The sequence below is a fragment of the Mytilus galloprovincialis genome, chromosome 4 (assembly GCF_965363235.1).
Source record: "Mytilus galloprovincialis chromosome 4, xbMytGall1.hap1.1, whole genome shotgun sequence".
In the NCBI taxonomy this organism is placed as follows: domain Eukaryota; kingdom Metazoa; phylum Mollusca; class Bivalvia; order Mytilida; family Mytilidae; genus Mytilus; species Mytilus galloprovincialis.
Window position 1 is genome coordinate 45,001,905 of NC_134841.1, and position 22,961 is coordinate 45,024,865.

Here is a 22,961-nt window from a genome sequence, read left to right on the forward strand (position 1 = left end):
AAAAGTTAAATATAACGTTCTTTTGACGTCAAGTCCAAATAAAAAAAAAAACAAAGTTGTATGAACTAACACATTGATACATAGTAATACTCATTTAATTTATTGAATAGATTATTAATTTTGAAAAATATCAATGGTATTGTTTCTCGAGATGAAAATAGGATTTTTTAAGTGATGACCTTTGACCTTGATTTTCGGCATAATGGTACCAGCTTTCATATTGACGACACATATTTTCAAAAAGTACACGATTTCAGCTTTCCAACGAGCTATTAAAAGTCCATGAGGTATTTAGGTAATTTAAATTTCTGAAATTGTCTGCTCCGCCGCTCCACTAATACTACATTATGGTCGACCTCCTTTAAACTTACAACTCTCCCTTTAATTTAGTTATCAAATTTCCGTGAGTTTTTCGGAATGAAATATGGGTAGAATTATAGACAGATGTTGCTTTGATTAATATACGAAGCATTTGGCTTTTAAGTTTTTATTGCCAATGATTATTTTTCAGCTGATATTTTATAATAAACTAACTAGATAGTTCAACGATGAATATCGTCAACTCTTACAATGAATGGGATCCTTTAGAAGAAATCATATTGGGAGTACCAGACTTTTGGTGTAGACCTCAACAAGAACCAGGATATGCACCTCCTTTCAGGTACAGACAAATCTATCTGATAATCATGTATATTACGGAAAAATTCCTTGTTAATCCCCCTATTTTGTCACCCTCTGTTTACAAAGTATTGCCATCTCTTCTACATTATATCAGTTACTATGTATAACATCTGAAACAAATTACTCAATAAATGAAAAAAATGATCATGTGGGAATCAGAAATCACAACAGGCTCCTTGAACTCTTAATATGTAACTCTAACCTTGCACTTTCAGCTTCACTCTTAATTTTTTCAGCACTATACATAAACATTTAGATTATGTGGGTGAATTTTGAAGAAAAAAAATAATGAATGAGTATAATTTTGAGAATTGAGTATTCTTATTGACTATGCATTTTGTAAAAAAAAATTGACAGATGTTAAATGTTTTTGTATAATTAAGATACACACACACAAATATGAGATACACACACACAATAATGCCTATTTTGTATAATTAAGATACACACACACAAATATGCCTATTTTTTGTAAATTTTATACTGAAAAACATTTTAAATGTTCTTTTTCATTAATTGATGATGTGTCATTGCAAAAAAAAAGAACGTTTAATCTTAGACCTATATGTAGATGTACATTTGTACAAACATTTAAATTTTAATATAATTAAGAATGAAAACGCGGAATGTGTCAAAAAGACAAAAACCGAAACAAGCAACAAAAAACAGCCCATGGCCACCAATAGGTCTTCAATACAGCGTGAAAATAAAGGTGCAAGTGTGGTTAAACCCTCCCTCTATATAACTAGCCTATGTGAAATAATTACAGTGACGGATCCAGCCGTTTTTAAAAAGAAATCTGTTTTGTTCACGCATCGTTGTCAATATAATGGAATTTGATGCGCTATAAAACCAGATTCAATCCACCGTTTTCTGCATAAGAAAATGCCTGTACCAAGTCAGTAATATGACAGTTGTTGTCCATTTGTTTGATATGTTGTATCTTTTGATTTTGCCATTTGATTAGGGACTTTTCGTTTTGAATTTTTCTCAGAGTTCGGTATTTTTGCGATTTTACTTTTTCCAACCTCTATTCAGATGATCTTCAAATAAATAGGGGTTCCAACCTCCAAAAACCTCCACCTGGACCCGCCATACATTCAAACACAGAAATATACACACAGTTAGCCTATTTAATTGCCCGTAATTTATGAAAAATACTGCCATTTTAAGTAATTGACATTCATCATAGCAGAAGGATTAAATTGAAACAGAATCTTCACATTAAATCTAAATTATCAAATATTATTATTTGTTTTTCAAGAACCGGGAAAGAAACTGACGAACACATACAAAAAGCAGCTCTTCAGATTGACAACTTAGAGAGGGTTCTTAGATTCCAGTGTAATGTCACAGTTAGGAGACCTGATAAAATCGATTTTACACAACCTGTGAGGACACCGTTCTTTTCAATTGAGCATCAACATGGAGCTTCCTGTCCACGTGACACCCTGTTGGTAATCGGAAATGAAATCATTGAATCCACTATGAGCGGTCGAGCTCGATATTTTGAGTCTATGGCATACAGGTAATTAGAATACAATTGATTTATCGGATTGTGTAAATAACAAAATTGAAAGGATAAAAAGTAAAAACAACAACAATTCATCCATGTTAAAGAAAAGGTATCATACAAAGGACGATTGATTTGGAATCTTGATTTTTATAATAAACAGATTTTTTACCTAAAAGACATGGAGATACGTTTCTCTAATTTTTGTGCTAATACTCGTGTATTACGATATTTCTCCACTATCAACAGTTAAATTTTAATTATTTAAAAAGCTCGACAAGCCTCGCGCTTTAAATATAAAAATTCAACTGTCTCGAGTGGATAAATATCGTGATACACTTGTTGCAGTTATGGAATCTATATATAATTGACTTCAAGATTGTGAAAGGTGACAGCAATCACACGAAGAAAATGTGGGCATCGGGGAGGGATTTTTTAGATATGGTTCAATTTGACCTAAAATTGTAATTTACATCTTGTATCATTCATAACTATATACTGTGATAACAAATCTTAATAAATATTTTTGTTTTGAACAGAACAATACTTAATGATTATTTTGAGAAGGATAAAGACATGTTGTGGACGATGGCTCCCAAGCCGACCATGTCAGAAAATATGTATAATTTAGACTTTCCTCTTGAGGTGAATTGTGCAGAACGTAAAGACTGGATACCATATTATAAATATGCAATCAATGAAGCAGAACCAGTAAGTATTTATGAATACACGAAGTTGAAGTATAAACGTAAATGAGACAACACCCTTTCAACAAATATAACCGAGAGTTCTTTACACAAGCAAGGATCTATACTGTTTGTTAAAGTTTAACTCAGCCTGAATATATATATAACTACTCAGTCCTTTACACAAGCAGAGATCTATACTGTTTGTCAAAGTTTAACTCAGCCTGAATATATATATAACTACTCAGTCCTTTACACAAGCAGAGATCTATACTGTTTGTCAAAGTCTAACTCAGCCTGAATATATATAACTTCTCAATCTTTTACACAAGCAAGGATCTCTACAGTTTGTCAAAGTTTAACTCAGCCTGAATATATATAACTACTCTGACTCAGTCCTTTACACAAGCAATGATCTCTTCTGTTTGTCAAAGTTTAACTCAGCCTGATTATATATAACTACTCAGTCCTAGACACAAGCAAGGATCTCTACTGTGTGTCAAAGTAACTCAGCCTGAATATATAAAGCTACTCAATTCTTTACACAAGCAAGGATCTACTAGTATACTGTTTGTCAAAACTCAGCCTGAATATATATATAACTACTCAGTCCTTTACACAAGCAGGGATCTCTACTGTTTGTCAAAGTTTAACTCAGCCTGAATATATATAACTACTCAGTCCTTTACACAAGCAAGGATCTCTACTGTTTGTCAAAGTTTTACTCAGCCTGAATATATAACAGTTGCGAAAATATTATCATAATATATTCACAACTTTCATATAACATCAACATCAAAGATTCCTAATATAAACGAAATAAATGTTAAGATAAATGTAGTTATGAAATAACTCTACAAACATAAAGATACGATTTAAAAAAACACTTGATACAGTGTTCCTCAAACCTTTTAACAGCAAGATATGTATATTATTTGGTTTAACTATTATTGTGTTATGCCCCACCTAGGAGCACAATGTTTTTCGTTCTGTGCGTCAATTCGTTCGTTCGTCCGTCCGTTCTTTTATCGGTTCGTTCATCCGTCTGTCCGGCTTCTGGTTAGAGCTATTCCAACAAAATGTATGTGGGAGGGTAGGAAGGGACCATTGTTTAGATAATTTACATAATGTTTATACTTATGTACTTAAGTATATACTTAAAAAAAGACCCATGACCAACATTCAATAACTGAGCTTCACTTCCTACCCTCCAACGTACATGTTAATGGAACAGCCTTAAATGTTTTGGTCAAGGTAATTATTGATTATTGGAAATCCTATCAATTTGAAACTTAGTACACATGTTTCCCGTGATATGATAGTTTAAATGCCAAATTTAAGTTTTGACCTCACATTCACGGTCCATGGACATAGAAAATGATAGTGGAAGTGGGGCATCCGTGTACAGTGGACACATGCTTGATTCACATTAATCCTCCCCTTCAATCTGCGTCATAGGACTTAGCAAAACATTTCTTAATAAGACAAACATTAGGAATTTATTTGTTAATTTGTCATGCTCTAAGAAAACAATATAGTTTTGTTGTTATTTGATTTTTATGGTAACTGTACAACCTTCTACAATAGCAAAACCCATACTATATAGGAAGTTATTAAGGCTCCACATGACAAATTGTGAAACTATTCTCTTTAGAAATAAAACTAATTGCCTGATTGATGATAATACATTGAACAGATAGCAAATATAGCAGACAGAAACAAATAACTGAGTTACAGGCTTATGGCTTGGGACAGATTGAAGACCAATATTGCAATTAATTAAACCTATGTTCTCCTCTGCACACAAGAGATAATCCTCTTTTTTCTAAATGGGTAGTCTTTCTCAATCCTTTATTTGTATTTGTTATTAGTATACTTATTAGACAATAACAAATATTATTTATATAGAGACATGCACACATTTTTTAATCTCTATATTCTATAATACCTTTATAATTTTACCATCTGGTAATAAAACGGATCATGTGTCCAAGCTTTGGACCTAAAAACCCTTCATTCTACTTTCTGTTTAACAAATCTATCGGGATACTCTAGTCATAAATAAACACCTTTAAAATCTGAAGGCTGAAATTTCATTGGTTGCTGTTGTAAATGCCAGAACAGAAAGTAAAACAGTCCACGTCCACTTTTATTTGTAGTATTTGTATGTGTACCCATCTGATAAATTCAGCTTTTTTCAACTGATTTGTATAGTTCTTTCTTATGTTGTACTGTTATACCGTTAGCAAAGAATAATTCTGTGATTGTCGTTTGTTGTTTATGTGTTACATATTTGTTTTATGTTTAGTTTTTGTACATAAATACGCCGTTGATTTTCTCGTTTGAATTGTTATTACATTGTCATTGCGGGGGCTTTTATAACTGACTATGCGGTATGGGCTTTGCTCGTTGTTGAAGTCCGTATGGTAACCTATAGTTGTTAATATCTGTGTCATTTGGTCTCTTGTGGAGAGTTGTCTCATTGGCAATCCTACCACATCTTCTTTTTTATATTGTGAGATCTTTGTAAGTAAAGCTCGGACATAGGTTCTGTATTTTAAACAGAATATAATTTTCTAGTGTTTTGACGCTGCTGAAGTTTTGAGACTTGGAAAAGATCTGATTGTGCAGCAGAGCATGACAGCTAATAGAAAAGGCATTGATTGGATCAGACGACACGTGAAATCTCGTGGTTATCGTGTACACGAAGTCCACTTTCCTGAAGATATGGATCCAGTACATATAGGTTTTATATATTAAGGAAGCTATCATTTTGGTTTTTAGAGAGACTGGGGTAGGGTTGGACTAGGAAGAAATTTTAAAAAAGGCACGATGAGCAACTAGGTAAAAGAAAGTCAGGATAAACAAATAAAAAAGGCAGGACCTGATAGAGAGTAAAAATTAAATAGACAGGACAGAGAATTCAACTAAAAAAAATGCAGAACAACATGTTTCACACTAGCTTATCCCCCTTACAATCAAATGTTAGCTCTCTATGATAGATTTAGTATATCTTATTCAATAAACTGTCAATATGTGGTTTCCATTTTGTGCTGGAGAAAATCCATATCTAAATCGAATGTGAATGTTTTTTTCTATTTGATTGCATGAGCCGTAATTTAGTGTTTTACAATTTTTTTTACAAAACAAATAGATAAAACGAGATGTATAACGTGTATGAATAATATAAAGACTAACAAATGACAGATAATTACATAAGCGAATTACCGTGAATGTACCAAATTAGAATTTGTTTATGTGTCATGATTCTGAAAAGTACTTTGTCGCGACTTTAGTCATATATATTGATTAGTTAACTAGATCTGACAAAGTCCAGTACATGCTTGCCAATTGGAAGAGATGGATTTTTTGATAAATTATTTCCCCTCTGTCGCCAATTGATAATCATCTGTTCAAAGCAGTTATTGCCTATTTTGGGTTTATCATTATTTGATTAATCTCATAAGGTATTTGATAACAATCTATAGTTGAGATTACAGTGTATTTCGATGTTCCCATCATCATATGTATGTTTTATTGGAACAGCCATAACAGAAAAAAAAGTCCTATTGGAGCTTACAAGTTTCCTTCCTAAATTTTTTCTTCTTAATAGACGCATCACTGGTTCCACTAGTACCACCGACAAATGAAAGGAAAGGGATTCTCATCACCCCTCCAGATCGACCAATGAGAAAAGACGATAAAGATAAAATATTCAAAGGTTCATCTTGGGAAGTGAGTATATCTATATGATAAAACTGTTGGTGGTACATTTCTTATAGTCCGTCACACAAAGAACCAATCAGCGCTTTATTTGGGATGATAGCAACTGTGGTTTTGAAATTTTTTTGAGGTATTGGGAATTCTCTGGATTTTCCATGTTGTGTCATTTAACATTTAGTGCGCTTACCACTGCTTTTGTTTTGATAATTTGTTATAAATATATTTTATACAGTTATTTTTCATAATCTTATACAATCCTTTTAATATTCCCTGGGTTTTAAAGGAGAGAGAAGAACAAAAATTAAATTAAAAGTATGAAAATTCAAGAAATTTTTTCTCTCCACAAATATTCAATAGCTTATATCTCAAAATCAAGACAAATTTACTTCCCATCAAATATTCAATGGCTTATATCTCAAAATCAAGACAAATTTACTTCCCATTATATATTCAATGGCTTATGTCTCAAAATCAAGACAAATTTACTTCCAACCAAATATTCAATGGCTAAGATCTCAAAATCAAGAAAAATTTACTTCCCACGAAATACTCAATGGCTTATATCTCAAAATCAAGACAAATTTACTTCCCACCAAATATGTAATGGCTAAGATCTCAAATTTAGTTCCCACCAAATATTTAATGGCTTATATCTCAAATTTACTTCCCACCAAATATTTAATGGCTTATATCTCAAATTTACTTCCCACCAAATATTTAATGGCTTATATCTCAAAATCAAGACAAATTTACTTCCAACCTAATATTTAATGGCTTATATCTCAAAATCAAGACAAATTTACTTCCCACCAAATATTTAATGGCTTATATCTAAAAATTAAGACAAATTTACTTCCCACCAAATATTTAATGGCTTATATCTAAAAATCAAGACAAATTTACTTCCCACCAAATATTTAATGGCTTATATCTAAAAATCAAGACAAATTTACTTCCCACCAAATATTTAATGGCTTATATCTAAAAATCAAGACAAATTTACTTCCCACCAAATATTTAATGGCTTATATCTAAAAATCAAGACAAATTTACTTCCCACCAAATATTTAATGGCTTATATCTAAAAATCAAGACAAATTTACTTCCCACCAAATATTCAATGGCTTACATCTAAAAATCAAGACAAATTTACTTCCCACCAAATATTTAATGGCTTATATCTAAAAATCAAGACAAATTTACTTCCCACCAAATATTTAATGGCTTATATCTCAAAATCAAGGACACAGACATTAAACTTTGTTTGTGTTTTACAAGATCGATTGTTATTTCTATACTATCAATTTATAACAGTCTTTAAAAAGAAACGTTATTTCAGTACAGAGGAGCGAACATCCTTGATATGAAAATTAGGAGATTTGGTATGGTTGCATGGAGATGAATAATCACCGGTGGTCACTCGACATGGATGTCACCAACTATAGGTCACTGTAAAGATATGAATTATTAGAAAATCCCATACCATTTAGTAACCTTTAAAATGCCTTATATATACAAAAGAAGATTTGGTATGAATCTAGTGAGATAACTCTCCACAAGAGACCAAATGACACAGAAATTAACAATATTAAATTAAAAGTATGAAAAATCAAGACAAATTTACTTCCCACCAAGTATTCAATGGCTTATAACTCAAAATCAAGGCCACATACCTTTACTTTGTTTGTGATTTACAAGATCGATTGTTATTTCTATACTATCAATTTACAGCACTCTTTAAAAAGAAACGTTATTTCAGTACAGAGGAGCGAACATCCTTGATATGAAAATTAGGAGATTTGGTATGATTGCATGGAGATGAATAATCACCGGTGGTAACTCGACATGGATGTCACCAACTATAGGTCACTGTAAAGATATGAATTATTAGAAAATCCCTTACCATTTAGTAACCTATAAAATGCCTTATATATACAAAAGAAGATTTGCTATGATGCTAGTGAGACAAGAGACCAAATGGCACAGAAATTAACAACTATAGGTCACCGTACGGCCTAAGCATGACAAAAGCGGAACTTTTTGAAAATGAAAATAACCGCCTGATGTTTGTATGAAACCAAAAGCAATATTTTTTTTAATTTTTTTTTAAAAGCAATAAGCAATATTGATTATTATTTATTGTATATAATTTTATTCTGTTATTGATCATCAGCTCCGTGATTGATAAGATGCATTAACATATAAGTATTAGTCTTTCTAATGCTTTAAAAAAAAAGATATTTAATATAACATAACTTGCTTTTAGCGTTTTAAATGTATACAGAAACAAAAGGTAGTAAACAAACACTTTTTAGTATCAGCATAGACTTGACCTAAATACACATACATGGGACGCAGGGTAGGCACTTTGAAATTCGACTATGGCAAGGTGTAATTACAGTAACATTGTAAGTGAACATGGAAATTTCCCTATGGGAAGGTGTCAAGACAGTGAAAGTGTCAGTGAACATGGAAATTCCACTATGGGTAGGTGTCAAGACAGTGCAAATGTCAGTGAACATGGAAATTGCACTATGGGTAGGTGTCAAGACAGAACAAATGTAAGTGCACATAGAAATTCCACTATGGGTAGGTGTCAAAACAGTGAAAATATAAGTGAACATGGAAATTCTGCTATAGGAAGGTGTCAATACAGTGCAAATGTAAGTGAATATGTAAATTTCACTATAGGAAGGTGTCAAGACAGTGTAAATGTTAGTGAACATGGTAATTCCACTATGGGTAGGTGTCAAGACAAGGAAAATGTAAGTGAACATGGAAATTTCACTATGGGAAGGTATCAAGACAGTGAAAATGTCAGTGAACATGGTAATTCCACTATAGGAAGATGTCAAGACAGTGAAAATGTAAGTGAACATGGAAATTTTGCTATGGGAAGGTGTCAAGACAGTGAAAGTGTCAGTTAACATAGAAATTTCACTATGTGAAGGTGTCAAGACAGTGAAAATGTAAGTGAACATGGAAATTCTGCTATGGAAAGATGTCAAGACATTGAAAGTGTCAGTGAACATAGAAATTCCACTATGGGAAGGTGTTTAGACAGTGAAAATGTAAGTGAACATGGAAATTCCACTATTGTTAAGTGTCAAGACATTAAACATGTAAGTCAACATGGAAATTACACTATGGTTAGGTGTCGAGACAGTGAAAATATAAGTGAACAAGGCATTTCCACTATGGTTAGGTGTCAAGACATTGAAAATGTAAGTGAATATGGTTATACCACTATGGGTAGTGTCAAGACATTGAAAATGTAAGTTAACATGGAAATTCTGCTATGGGAAGATGTCAAGACAGTGAAAGTGTCAGTAAACATGGAAATTCCACTATGGGATGGCGTTAAGACTGAAAATATAAGTGAACATGGAAATTCCACTATTGTTAGGTGTCAAGACATTGAAATGTAAGTGAACAAGGCATTTCCACTATGGATGTGTGTCAAGACATTGAAAGTGTCAGTGAACATGGAAATTCCACTATGTGAAGGTGTCAAGACAGTGACAATGTAATTGAACAAGGAAACTCCACTATGGAAAGGTGTCAAGACAGTACAAATATAAGTGAGCAAGGTATTTCTACTATGGTTGTGTGTCAAGACAGTGAAAATGTAAGTGAAGATGGAAAATCAACAATGGTTAGGTGTCAAGATTGTGAAATTATTAGTGAACACGGCATTTCCACTATTGAAGGTGTCAAGACAGTGAAAATGTAATGAACAAGGAATGTCCACTATGGATAGGTGTCAAGACAGTGCAAATGTAAGTGGACTTGGAAATTTAAGATACCTTTAAAGAAATGCCCTCTTTAGGTAGCATATACATGTATGTTTAAATGAAACAGCCTTATATTTACCTTTTTTCTAGATAATTGATGCCCCATTCCCTTACAGCATGATTGTACCGGAGTGCTGTGAATCTACTGCCTGTTTGAGTATAAATATGTTAATGGTAGGACCAGATAAAGCAATTGTGGAGGAAACTGAACTACCGTTGATTAACTTACTTGAGTCATTAGGTATAACCTATCTATTTTTCAATTTGATTGTTGAGTAAGATCGGAAAATCTGTAAATTCAGAAATTATTGTGAGGTTTTTATCATTTGGAAAAAGTGTTGAGAATAGCTTTGTAAGTAGACATCGCATTCTATTTTCTGATAAAAAGTATCTGTATTAAGATTTTCCTGACATAGCAGTAATCAATTTCGAATGTTTGTCCATTTTCAAAAAATCTCAAAAATGAATACACGCAAAAAATTCTTAATTTACTGTAATGGCTGCACTGATATTTAAGTTTGTGAAGTTTAGGATTACATTGAATATTTGGTCCACTTAGAAAAAAAAATGACGTCAAGATCAAAGGTCAAGGACATGTTCTAAATTTTAATTTTGGCTTGTTATTTCTTATTACATTGAATTGATTTCCCAGTTAAATAAAAACCGATATTTTTACATGTGAAATAAACGTGGTTATTTCACTCTCTGACGTCATACAACAATAGGCGTTGTAAAACGTTAATAACGGCAGATCAAAACAAATTGTGAGTTCGTAGAAAAAAAAATACAGTTCCTTACATGTTTTACATTAATTTCTTTAAAAAAAGCCATTTGCCAATGTAATAAAAAGAATAACTAATTAAAGACCTCCAATATCGAAAAATATTCAACTCGTGACCGACCATCACTGATAATTAACTCATGCGCTACGCACATTCGTGAATTAATGTGTTGTTCGGTGACTCGTTGAATATTTTTTTCTATTTGAGTTCTTCGATTAGTTATTCTATAATTATCAGAAGCCGTATAAGATATCGACAACAATTTTTCACTTACTCGTTGTATGCGACATGTTTGAACACGTAGTTTTTGGTTGAACAAGTACGTAGTTTTATCTGCTCTGATTTTCTGAACTAACTGTATGGTGATATAACACATTAACCATATATAGTAAAAATTAAGTCTTCTGATTTGAGGTCCTTACTTTATGACCTTGACAGTAAGATCAATGTTATCGGAAATTTGACATTCTAATTTAGACCTTTGCTTTAAATTAAAATTTATAAGAGATAGAGTAAAAAGACTTTTTGCATTATATTGCAAACAATATGAGTTTGAAAAGGACAACAAGAGGTGGCATTATTTAAACCGGAAGTAGCTTTTTTCTTTTTTTTAATGTAAAAGTATATATAACTATATATTTTTGGAATCAGTGTAAAGAAAACTATCAAATGTTACTGGAAGTAACATGTTTCACACCGGAAGTAACAAATAATTTCTCTTATTTCAAACAAAAGAGTATAGAAACCACATTGGTTTAAATCAGCGTACAATAAGCTATCTTTTGGCAGTAACATAATGATACAAAACCAAATTTTAAATATTTTCATATCAAAATATATTGTTGCGGGTGGAAAGACCTTCAATTGTTGTCTGAACTTAGGTTTTTAATTTGGCTTTGACCATGCTTTTTGTTATTGGTAAATCATTTTCTTTTTTAGTCTTTCACACAATCTTATGCAAGGGAACACAGAAATACCATGTGTTAGTTAGTCTGTCTGTCTGTCTCTCCTGTTCTCTCACATGTTAATTCTTGGCACAATGCATTTGGTGAAAATAATATTAAATATACAAACCAACAATGTCTCATACTGAATCCAAAAATCAGTACCTGTCAATAATTTTAAATGGAGGTGTTTTTCCTTGGAAACTCAAATTCATAAACGTTGCATTCTAGGCGCTCCAACATTTATATTCCTTGTACAATTTTTGTCTCCTCTAGGAAAACGTTTCATAATATGAGACGTGGTTTTACTACTGGAATGCGACGGTGTAAATTAAGAACTTCATATTTTAGAAGTAACAATTGGCTTATGTTATGTACTTTATATCTGTCATTAGTTCATTGTCCATCACCTCATTTTCATGGTTTATCAATCTTGAATAACAACACTGGGTCGATACAACTGCTGTTGGACGTTTCGTCCCCGGGGGTATCACGAGCCCAGTAGTTAGCACTTCGGTGTTGACATGAATAACAATGATATGGTCATTTTTTTTTTATAAATATCCTGATTGCAAAAGTATGAATTATTCGAAAAACTTAGGATTTTCTTATCCAAGGCATATACAAAATAAACTCATCATATATACCAGGACTTAATTTTCTAATTACGCCAGACGTGCGTTTCGTCTACAAAAGACTCATCAGTGACGCCCGAATCCATAAAAAAGGCTAAATAAAGTACGAAGTTGAAGAGCATTGAGGACCAAAATTCCGAAATATTTTGCCAAATACACCTAAAGTAATCTATTCCTGATGTTGAAAAGCCTTAGTATTTCAAAAATTCAAAAGTTTTGTAATAAGTTAATTGATAAATATGACCATATCAATGATAATTCATGTCAGCACAGAAGTGATGTCTACTGGGCTGGTGATACCCTCGGGTAATTGAATCTCAACCAGCAGTTGCATCGACCCAGTGGTTGTAAATAAACTCATCATATATACTATAGCCGTTTGTAAAATTTTTGGTCATCAATGCTTTCAACTTTGCACTTGTTTGGCTTTCTAATTTTTTTATATGAGCGTTACTGGTGCGTCTTATGTAGACGAAACGCGCGTCTAGCGTATTAAATTATAAGCCTGGTACCTTTGATAACTATTAACATCCATGGTTCGATGCCACTGCTGGTGGTCATTTCGTGCCCGAGGGTATCACCGGCCCAGTAGTCAGCACGTCGGTGTTGACATGAATATCAATTATATGGTCATTTTTTTTATAAATGTTCTGTTTGCAAAAGTATGAATTGTTCGAAATAGTATTAAGGATAAGATTTTCTTATCCCAGGCATAGATAACCTTATCAACTTTTTTGGGAATTTTGGGTCATCAATGCTCTTCAACTTCGTACTTGTTTGACTTCCTAACCATTTTGATATGACCGTCACTGATGATCGAGTCTTATGTAGATTGACGTTTTAAATTATAAGCCTTGTTCTTTTAATAACTAATTATAGTCTTATAGTCATGGGAAATTCTAACTTGTTAATAAGAGTTACATGATAATTTCATTTGGTAAATAGAAGGAATCCTTGCAAGGTCCACAAATACTGTATGTCAGACAATGCGAAACGTCCTCAACCTTATTTCATTTTTGGGTAACCGGGCCAAAAAATCTTCACCTCTGAAACTAATAAGCCAAATAAAACCAGAATATATAAAATAGTCATTGATAATTTGATTTGTTGACATACTGGTTCCCAGATATGATCTCTATGTTTCATCTCATAGAGACATAACTTGGGACCAGTATAAAAACATACTATTGGGGTGAAAAATGAATCCTCAAGTTGGTAAAAAGTAAAGGATAGGGTAGTACACCATTTAAGTTAAGTTGAAACTCTAACAAGTTTAGGGCATATAAATGTGGAACATTTACCACACAGCCCTACTATGTGTTGATTTTTTAAGAAAATAGTTATGCAAATCAACTTTCTATTCTAGGATATAATTTTTCACGAATCTTCATAGTAAAAGTGTAACAGTTTGGGCCCAAAGGGTGTTCTTGTGGGATATTGCATTGTCTTTATTTACAAAAATGTAACCTAGAGATTAACTATCAACAGCAAAAATGTTGAGCTAAGTAAGATCTTCAATTAAATAAAATAACCAAAATTGTCAATTGACCTCATACAGAGTTGTTGCCCTTTAAAGTGACTCACATGTTTACGTAAATTTTTGTTATCTCTTACAAAATTCTTAATTTCTGGGCTAAATTTAAACACACTTGCCTAATTATCCTTAAGGTGCCTACTTTTTAAAACTGTACCCGATGATTCCGCATTTCTACCGAGATAGATAAATTTAAAACACAGGGAGTGAAATGCAGTTTTTGTCTTATATCTCTGAAACTAATGCATTTAGAGCAAATCTGAAATGGGGGTAAAAATGTTTATCAAGTTTATCTACACTGAAATGTTCAGACGCATCAGACAACACGTTGTTGGCTTGCTGCCCCTAAACTGGTATGTTAAGCCTGGGTCACACCTTAAAGCCTCGGTCACACCTTAAAGCCTCGGTCTTACTTTACCGGATAGCACGAACGGACGACTAACGGATGAAAATAAAAGTTGTTCGTTGACAAAATTGTTATCCGTTGGGAGTCCGTTGATGTACTGACCAAATGAAACGGACGCGTAACGAATGCATAACGGACACACACCGGATATGCAACGTACGAGAAACGGAAACGTACCGGACAGAACGGATGTCGAATGTACACCCAACGGACGAGTACTGCATAAAACGGACACCTAACGAAAGCGTACCGGATAAAACGGATGAACAAGATATACGGAAAAATTAAAGGCGACAATAATAATACATGTAAATCGCATAAATATTCAAAATGTTTCTGTGTAACAGGTTTTGGTTTGTTCTTCAAAACCCACCAAAAAAACAGTGTCTGGCCTAAATAAGAGCTGCTTCATTGTGAAGACGTGTCCTTACTCTAAGATCGATTATGAATAAGAAGAATTCATAAACCTTAAGAAATCTGACATACCAATAACTGATGCGAAATTTTGAATTGGCATTTATCCGTTTCACATTCGTTCAACATCCGTTTTATCCGTTAAACGTCTGGTAGAAGTCCGTTGATGAATTTATCTGCCAGACCTACATCGGATGTATAACGGACGCGCAACAGATACAAAACGGAAACGAAACGGATGAGTACCGTACAAAACGGACGCCTACCGACGTTCAACGGACATTTTGAAGAACAAACCAAAACCAGTTACACAGAAACATTTTGAATATTTATGCGATTTACATGTATTATTATTGTCGTCTTTAATTTTTCCATTATATTTTGTTCATCCGTTGTATCCGGTACGCTTCCATTAGGTGTCCGTTTTATGCGGTAGTCATCCGTTGAATGTACGTTCGACATCCGTTCTGTCCGGTACGTTTCCGTTTTTCGTACGTTGCATATCCGGTGTGTGTCCGTTATACAATCGTTACGCGTCCGCTTTATTTGGTCAGTACATCAACGGACTCCCAACGGATAACAATTTTGTCAACTGACAACTTTTATTTTCATCCGTTAGGCGTCCGTTCGTGCTATCCGGTAAGGTGTGACCGAGGCTTTAAGTAAAGTTTGCAGTTTTTGGTTATTATCTTGCATATTTAAAATAGATAGAGATACACTGTAAACAGGAAATTTGTTCACAAAGTAAGATCTACAAATTAGTCAAACATGACCAACATCGTCAATTGATCCTATACAATCTAGTTCTGTTAAATTCAATTATTCTAACTTTCATGTAATCTTGTACAAAAGCTGTTACTCTGAAACTAATGTACCAGATTAAACTTAAATTAGCCTTAATCATCCTTTGGGTACATGTATCTAGTTTACAAAATTTATCAACCAAAAGAATCGTACACAATTTTGAATAGATATTTCAGGTATCAAATGTATCCGTGTACCATACAGAGATTCGTACAGATTGTTAAATATTTAAATATATTTCAGGTATTAAATATGTCCGTGTACCATATAGAGATTCGTACAGATTGTTTAATATTTAAATATATTTCAGGTATCTAAAATGAATCCGTGTACCATACAGAGATTCGTACAGATTGTTCAATATTTAAATATATTCAGGTATTAAATGTATCCGTGTACCATACAGAGATTCGTACATATTGTTAAATATTTAAATATATATTTCAGGTATTAAATATATCCGTGTACCATACAGAGATTCGTACAGATTGTTAAATATTTAAATATATATTTCAGGTATTAAATGTCTCCGTGTACCATACAGAAATTCGAACAGATTGTTAAATATTTAAATATATTTCAGGTATTAAATGTCTCCGTGTACCATACAGAGATTCGTACAGATTGTTAAATATTTATACATATTTAAGGTATTAAATATATACGTGTACCATACAGAGATTCGTACAGATTGTTAAAAATTTAAATACATTTCAGGTATCAAATGTATACGCGTACCATACAGAGATTCGTACAGATTGTTAAAGATATGTATATATTTCAGGTATTAAATGTATCCGTGTACTATACAGAGATTCGTACAGATTGTTAAATATTTATATATATTTCAGGTATTAAATGTCTCCGTGTACCATACAGAGATTCGTACAGATTGTTAAATATTTATATATATTTCAGGTATTAAATGTATCCGTGTACCATACAGAGATTCGTACAGATTGTTAAATATTTATATATATATTTCAGGTATTAAATGTATCCGTGTACCATACAGAGATTCGTACAGATTGTTAAATATTTATATATATTTCAGGTATTAAATGTCTCCGTGTACCATACAGAGATTCGTACAGATTGTTAAATATTTATATATATTTCAGGTATTAAATGTCTCCGTGTACCATACAGAGATTCGTAAAGATTGTTAAATATTTATATATATATTTCAGGTATTAAATGTATCCGTGTACCATACAGAGATTCGTACAGATTTGGTGGCACCATTCACTGCCAGACTTTAGATGTCCGACGTAATGGCGAACGTTACAATTACTTTCCAAACATTGACAGCAATGAAAGTTAAACACATGACAACAGCTAAGATTTTACACATTCTTGTCTGTTTTATATGTTCTTCTTTTATATGAGAGCATAATAAACATAGGTTTAAGGTAATGCTTAAACAGTTTTTCTTTTCTTTTTCTGTAATGAAATGTGTCTTGATGGTGGCTTGTGTAGAATGTTCTTCTGAAAAATTAAAAAAAAACCAGCAACTGTCTAATTAGTAAGAAAACAATTTAATACAAACAATATGACACAAATAAACCAATGGCAACAACAAAACTAATGGTCCCTGAGTAAGGACAGGCATATAAAGCATGTGGCGGGGTTTTAAAACTTGTGTGTGCTCAACCTTCCCCTAAACTTGGACAGTGGTGTAGCAGCACAACATGAGAAAAAAGGAAAATCACAAAAATACCAAACTCCGAGGAAAATTCAAAACGGAGAATCCCTAATCAAAAGCTTAATTCAAAGCTCAACCATACCAAACGAATGGATAACAACTGTCATATTTCTGACTTGGTACAGGCATATTATTCTGCAGAAAAATAGTGGATTAAACCTGATTGTATAGCTAGCTGAACCGATCACTTGTATGACATTCGCACAAAATTCCATTATCAGAACTATTAGAGAATATTCTTTAAATAACCCCATTAAATTATGTGAGATTCCATTAATGTTTACAGCTGGTATCCATATCAACCATGCTTTTTTTTCTGTTTTTGTAAAAACTAAATCAGAACACCATGTTATGTTCAACATTTTAAATTTTTAAGCAAAATATTTTTTTGCCGCTTTCCATATTTTTAGCAAAAGGCTCGATGGGCTGTGTGTGACATTCTCTCTTAAGCATCAGATGAAATTGGCTTTACTACAAAAATTGACACGAGGCACGAAAACAACTAACATAAATCAATAGACTCATTACATCGTCATAATAAAACAGTTACTGGAAGTTAGTTCCAAACCAATTGCAACTATTAGATAAATCATGTTCACCAAGCATAAAGACGTCCTTTTTATCAGTTATAAATACAAGTTTAAGGAGAATTGCTTTAATATAAACTATATTTTATAAGATTTAAAGACTTTTAACAAATATATACTTACAATCGGATTTCAGTAGATTTTGAGAATTAATTAATTTCATAAATTCGTCTGGTGAAATGTAATGTAGCTATGAAGTGAAGCGTTTTGAAAAAGTACAAGCACGTACACACAAATTACTTAAAACTATTTTGATAATTTTAGTCCATTGACTTTGGTTCAAGGAGTTTTACCAGATGTAAATACTTCTCAGAAGTTCTTAAACTTATTTACTACTAGCAATACTCATCCACACTCAATGTTGTGTGTTCCAAGGAGTAACATATACATGTAGTAAACAATCATGCCACATCCACAAATAAGCGTAAGCCCTCATTTGAAAATCTGAAGGTCGTGTCTATGTATTGACTAACAAATTCCATTCATCTTGACTTAACAAAAACTCATCACAGATACCAGCTTTACAATTGTGTATGCCGAATGCGTGTTTCGTCTACAAAAGACTCAGTGATGCACAAAACAAAAAGACATATACAGAAGGTCCTTATTCCATAATTCAAAGTTTAGTGAACAATAAATTTAGTTCCCATACATACTAGAATTTGAGAAAGTGTTATTACCGTTATTTATTAAACTACACCAACGACGACATTGTATTATAAAAATTGATGTAAACTGGAAAAATCAGATAATAAATCTCTTTTTATTTCAAATTAAAACAAATACATGAACGTTGTAGATATTAGGTCCTCCTTTTTGGGAAAATTTGGTTGATAAGATATTCCCCCCTTTTTTCAGAAAATTTGTGTATCCACCACTGTGGAAATTCGAATATCACATTTTGTAAATAGTTCAGAAATAAATAAAAGAGTACATAATAAGCCTATTTCTAGAATTAAAAAAAAACTTCAAATACTTACCAGTCGACAAATCAGCCAACAATGTGGTGCGGGTTGAATGTCGTTTTAATTATACTACACGGACGTTCTTAAGAATGAAATTTTAAATTCATCTACATTTGTCGTAATTTCTGCTTTTGCTATGTTTTATAGCATAAATTGTTCTATATAATAAGAGTTGTTCTTATTACAAGCAAAAAACCCTAGCCGTATTTGGCACAACCTTTTTCAACTTTTGATCATCAGAGCTGTACAACTTTGTCCCCCTTTTTTTGACTTTCGAACTTTTATATCTGGGCGTCACTGGTAAGTCTTGTTTGGACGAGGCGCGTTTTTGACGTAATGAATTTTAAACCTGATGCCTTTTGTTATCCATTATTCATGTGTTTCTATGCCTAATACGTTCTGCTATTTATTTGTATTGTAGTCCTGTATTATTATGTTGTCATTTTAATGTTATATTTAACAATGCCATCAAAGTGCGAGGTTTGGCATGCCACAAAACCAGGTTTAACCCACCATTTTTTTCTTTAAAATTGTCCTGTACCAAGTCAGGAAAATGGCCGTTGTTATATCATAGTTCGTTTATGTGTGTGTAACATTTTTACGTTGTGTTTCCGTTGTGTCGTTTGTTTTCTCCTATTTTTGAGTGTGAATTCACATTACTATAAGACGTGTCACGGTACTTTTCTATCCCAAATTCATGTATTTGGTTTTGATGTTATATTGGTTATTCTCATCGGATGTTGTCTAATGCTTAGTCCGTTGCTGTGTGTGTTACATTTTAATATTGTGTCGTTGTTCTCCCCTTATATTTAATGCGTTTCCCTCAGTTTTAGTTTGTTACCCCGATTTTGTTTTTTGTCCTTAGATTTATGAGTTTTGAACAGAGGTGTACTACTGTTGCCTTTATTTATCTAGTTTTAAAACCAGCAAATACGATTAAACTCATAAAACTTGTAACTACACATTTTTGTACGGACCAAACGGGATTATCTTATATTCTACAATGACAATTAAAAATAAATGCAAGGCTATTTGCGCTGCTTCTTACCTCTAAACTACGACCCTTACTCATAATATAAACTGCGAGGCATAAAGCTAAATACGCTGCTTCTTACCTCTAGGACCCCCCTCCCCGGAGCCTTGCTGTGAGCCAAACAGCAAGGACTGACGAACGTTACGTTGCACTGGTATTTATTTGAAATTACAGGAAATAAGGAGGTTCCTGGGTATAAATCAAATTTTTTTTTTTCTAATATAGGATTTCGCTATATGTTCTTATAAATGAACTTTATCATATACTTAAAAGAAAAATGAAATAAAAAAAATGAGGTCACCGTTCATTTAAGCTCACAATCTGCCTCCGGAAGAAGCATTCATTTTTGTGTTGAACTAATAGGGAAATAAAGGTAATATCGAAATAAAAAAATAGCCTTATTACAGTAATCGCTTAAATTTTACTATTATTTAGTTTATGTACAGCTTATTTGAAAACAATAACATAAAAATATAGGTCACCGATGAGTTAAAAAAAGATATTTCAAATTTAATGCAAAAAAAATGGCATTTTTTCATCAAAGGGAGATAATTTGGAGCTTTTTTAATGATATAAACATTTTAAAAGTCATCTGGGGCCAAACCAAATCGATTTTTTGGGTTGATTTTTGTACCATATCATAAAGTAATAACTAATAGTGTAATAAATAAAATTTGTAATGAAAAAATAAAGGTTTAATTTTTGCTGAAATTTTTGTACCCACGAGCCACCTTAATCTTCCAGTTAAGAGCTTACAAATGAACACTTTTGGAAACTCAACATATACCCTCACGACACTTACCAAAGAGGAAATCCTGGATAATCATAGGTCTGTTCTTTGTTCCTTTGGTATTTCAACCAAAGATGAATAACTGGATCTTCCATCACTGTATTGGATACCTAAACTACATAAGTGTACTTACAAACAACGGTATATTGCTGGGTCTTCCAAGTGCTCCACGAAACCTCTTTCTAAATTATTAACATCTATTTTATCAGCAATCAAAGACGGGCTTCGAAGTTATTGTGAAACTGCCTATTCTAGAGGTGGCGTGAATCAGATGTGGATACTTAAAAATTCCAAAGATCTTTTAGAGTACATACAATCTAACACTCTTTCATCTTGTAACAGTATTAAAACATTTGACTTTTCTACTCTTTACACAAGTATTCCACATTCCAAACTAGAAGACAAATTGAAAGAGTTGGTATTACTTTGCTTCATAAAAAAGAATGGCCAACGTAGATACAAGTATCTTGTCATAGGGAGGGATAAATCATACTTTGTAAAGAATTACTCTGATTCAAACAAAAAATTCTCTGAAACCGATATTATCAAGATGCTTGATTTCTTGATTGACAACATATTTGTAATAAAATTAACGGTATCAATTTTCTTGTAACGTTCGGAGGACGTGTTTTTCAACAGACTGTCGTCATCCCAATGGGAACAAACTGTGCTCCTCTACTTGTCGACTTGTTTCTTTATTATTATGAGGCTGACTTCATGCAGGAACTTCTTAGGAAGAAAGATAAGAAGTTAGCAATATCCTTTAACTCTACTTTCCGCTATATAGATGACGTTCTTTCACTAAACAATTCAAAATTTGGTGACTATGTGGAACGCATCTATCCCATCGAATTGGAGATAAAGGATACTACAGATACAGTTAAGTCGGCTTCATATCTTGACTTACATCTAGAAATTGACAATGAGGGTCGGTTGAAAACAAAACTTTACGACAAAAGAGATGATTTCAGCTTTCCAATTGTAAACTTTCCATTTCTAAGTAGCAACATTCCAGCAGCACCTGCATACGGGGTATATATCTCCCAATTGATACGATATTCCCGTACTTGCATTTCCTATCATGATTTTCATGATAGAGGGTTACTGCTCACAAGGAAGCTATTAAACCAAGAGTTCCAAATGGTGAAGTTGAAATCATCCCTTTGTAAATTTTACGGACGCCATCAAGAGTTGGTTGACCGTTATGGAATAACCGTTTCACAAATGACATCGGATATGTTCCTTACGTCGTAACTACAATCCCCTTCCCTTTCATGAATGTGACCTACCGAATTAGACTATTTACCGGATTTGTAATCACATAAGCAACACGACGGGTGCCACATGTGGAGCAGGATCTGCTTACCCTTCCGGAGCACCTGAGATCACCCCTAGTTTTTGGAGGGGTTCGTGTTGTTTATTCTTTAGTTTTCTAGGTTGTGTCGTGTATGCTGTTGTTTGTTTGTCTTTTTCATTTTTAGCCATGACGTTGTCAGTTTGTTTTAGATTTATGAGTTTGACTGTCCCTTTGGTATCTTTCGCCCCTCTTTTGTGTCAGCTTTACTCAACGGTTTCTTTAATTTAGAAAGGAAAATAATTGTTTTATTTATTTATGCCTGTAGCCGTATTATTAAATGTTCATATAGAAATTGAATTCTTGTCCACTTATATATCCATTCTATATAACGTATAGAGGGTTATGTAAGCAAGGTATTTATTATCGCTTACTATATTCCGTTAAAATTTATGCATTCGGTAGGTACTTTCTTATCTCTAAAGTGTTTTTAAACTATCTATTTTTCTCGTTTTCTATGTTGTGTCATGTGTACTATTGTTTTTCTGTTTGTCTTTTTCATTTTTGGCCATGGCGTTGTCAGTTTGTTTTGGATTTATGAGTTTGACTGTCCCTTTGGTATCTTTCGTCCCTCTTTTGGGTTCACGCTTAAAATATTGACACAACGGTAA

General features: G+C 32.8%; 1 protein-coding gene across 1 annotated transcript; it reads left to right on the plus strand.

Moving 5' to 3' along the window:
* The first annotated feature begins 510 nt into the window (after positions 1–510).
* LOC143070627 (glycine amidinotransferase, mitochondrial-like) lies at positions 511–17,260 on the plus strand. The gene is made up of 7 exons (XM_076244854.1): positions 511–661; positions 1,946–2,209; positions 2,734–2,905; positions 5,461–5,626; positions 6,494–6,615; positions 10,488–10,638; positions 17,107–17,260. The coding sequence occupies exons 1-7, from the start codon at positions 549–551 to the stop codon at positions 17,238–17,240; spliced, it is 1,122 nt and encodes a 373-aa protein (XP_076100969.1). The 5' UTR covers positions 511–548; the 3' UTR covers positions 17,241–17,260.
* Positions 17,261–22,961: the final 5,701 nt, after the last annotated feature.